Below are 1,374 nucleotides of genomic sequence, written 5' to 3' on the forward strand. Positions count from 1 at the left end.
TTCTTATCAAGTGGTCACTATAACACTTTGAGAGGTTTTGTGAATTTGTGCAAAGAGAATTACAGGTTTAGGCTGAACTATTCTTCTTCAATATAGTAGATTTTTTTTTAACTTTTGCATTTAGAGTATAAGGAGAATATATATTTAATCCATTTATTATTACAAGATCGAAATATAGGAGCCTTTATTTAGCAAAGGGGTAACAATTGTGACACTAAGCTTCACCAGCAGCAATAGGAAGATAAAAGCCTCTCCCTTCCCTCTCGTCATGGCTGGTTTTCATTTCATGGTAGAATACCGTATACGCCACAAGCATAAAGAGTTGCCACAAGGAAAAGAATCCGTTCGAGAAAGGAATCGTGATTGCCAGCAGTGTGCTCCTGCTCAACTCAATGTTTGCAAGGAGATAATTCGCCATCTGATGAACAACACCATAGGCAACCACAAAACGAACAAGTATCAGTGACGCTTTTAGTCTTTTGCCTTTGATTAGATCTGCAGCCCTCCCAATTGCTTTAACACCACTAAAACCTTCCTCTAAGACAGAAACAACCATACTTACTATCCAAAGGGAAGCCATGTAAAAGTAACAAACTGGGATCGAAAGAGTGATTGCTCCTAAGGAAAAAAGTACCCATGAATTTGCTGCCAAGATGGTGGTTATGGTCATAGAAATTAAGTAAAGAAAGACGATGCCCAAAGTCAGCAGAATCATGTAAAAGCTAGTGACTAATGGTCTTTTCCAACTTTTTATTAATATCAAGTTAAGGTTTTTTGGGTCTAATAGTTTGTCAGTGTAAGCTTCATATGATGATGAAACTATGGCCACGAAGAAAGTTATTGAGATGATAGAGGAAATCGCCATGATCAAGAGTTTGACAAGGATAATTTCACGAACGTCGGTGAGTGCGCCTGCATAATTGGTTTGATCAATATTGTAACTGAAATCTTGAACCATGTTCGGGTACTTAGCCAACTGCAACACAAAATCCTTAATGACAGGTGCAAGCAAATACTTCTGAGCAAAATCTAAGAGGGAATAAGAAACAAATACAAGGAGTAGGATTGGACCCAGTACTTTCCCGTTTCTTCTTGTGGTTGTGAAAGACTCTCTAATGATTTCAAAGAACCCTAAAGAAGACTGGGATCGAGGGATAAATTTGTTCTCCATTTTTTTGATGTTTACGTTCTTATTGATTAAAATTCATTAGAGTTTGAGTTTTATAGAGGTAATTTTGGCCTGGTTCTCTTGTCAATTGTCATTTTCAACATATTAATGATTGAAGAAATATTCCGACGTACTAAAAACGTTGATAATTCCAAGGATATTACACGTTATATAAATTTGATCGGTAGTTCCAAGTATTTTCCCAC

The 1,374-nt window shown here is 36.7% G+C and overlaps 1 protein-coding gene across 1 annotated transcript; it reads right to left on the minus strand.

Moving 5' to 3' along the window:
- Nucleotides 1-214: 214 nt before the first annotated feature.
- Nucleotides 215-1,171, minus strand: LOC145064120 (uncharacterized). Its single transcript, XM_079011632.1, has one exon. It carries the CDS (start codon nt 1,169-1,171, stop codon nt 215-217), a length of 957 nt encoding a protein of 318 aa, XP_078867758.1.
- Nucleotides 1,172-1,374: the final 203 nt, after the last annotated feature.

Source organism: Lactuca serriola, chromosome 7, assembly GCF_051521515.1.
Source record: "Lactuca serriola cultivar US96UC23 chromosome 7, Lser_US96UC23_V15, whole genome shotgun sequence".
NCBI classification, from domain to species: domain Eukaryota; kingdom Viridiplantae; phylum Streptophyta; class Magnoliopsida; order Asterales; family Asteraceae; genus Lactuca; species Lactuca serriola.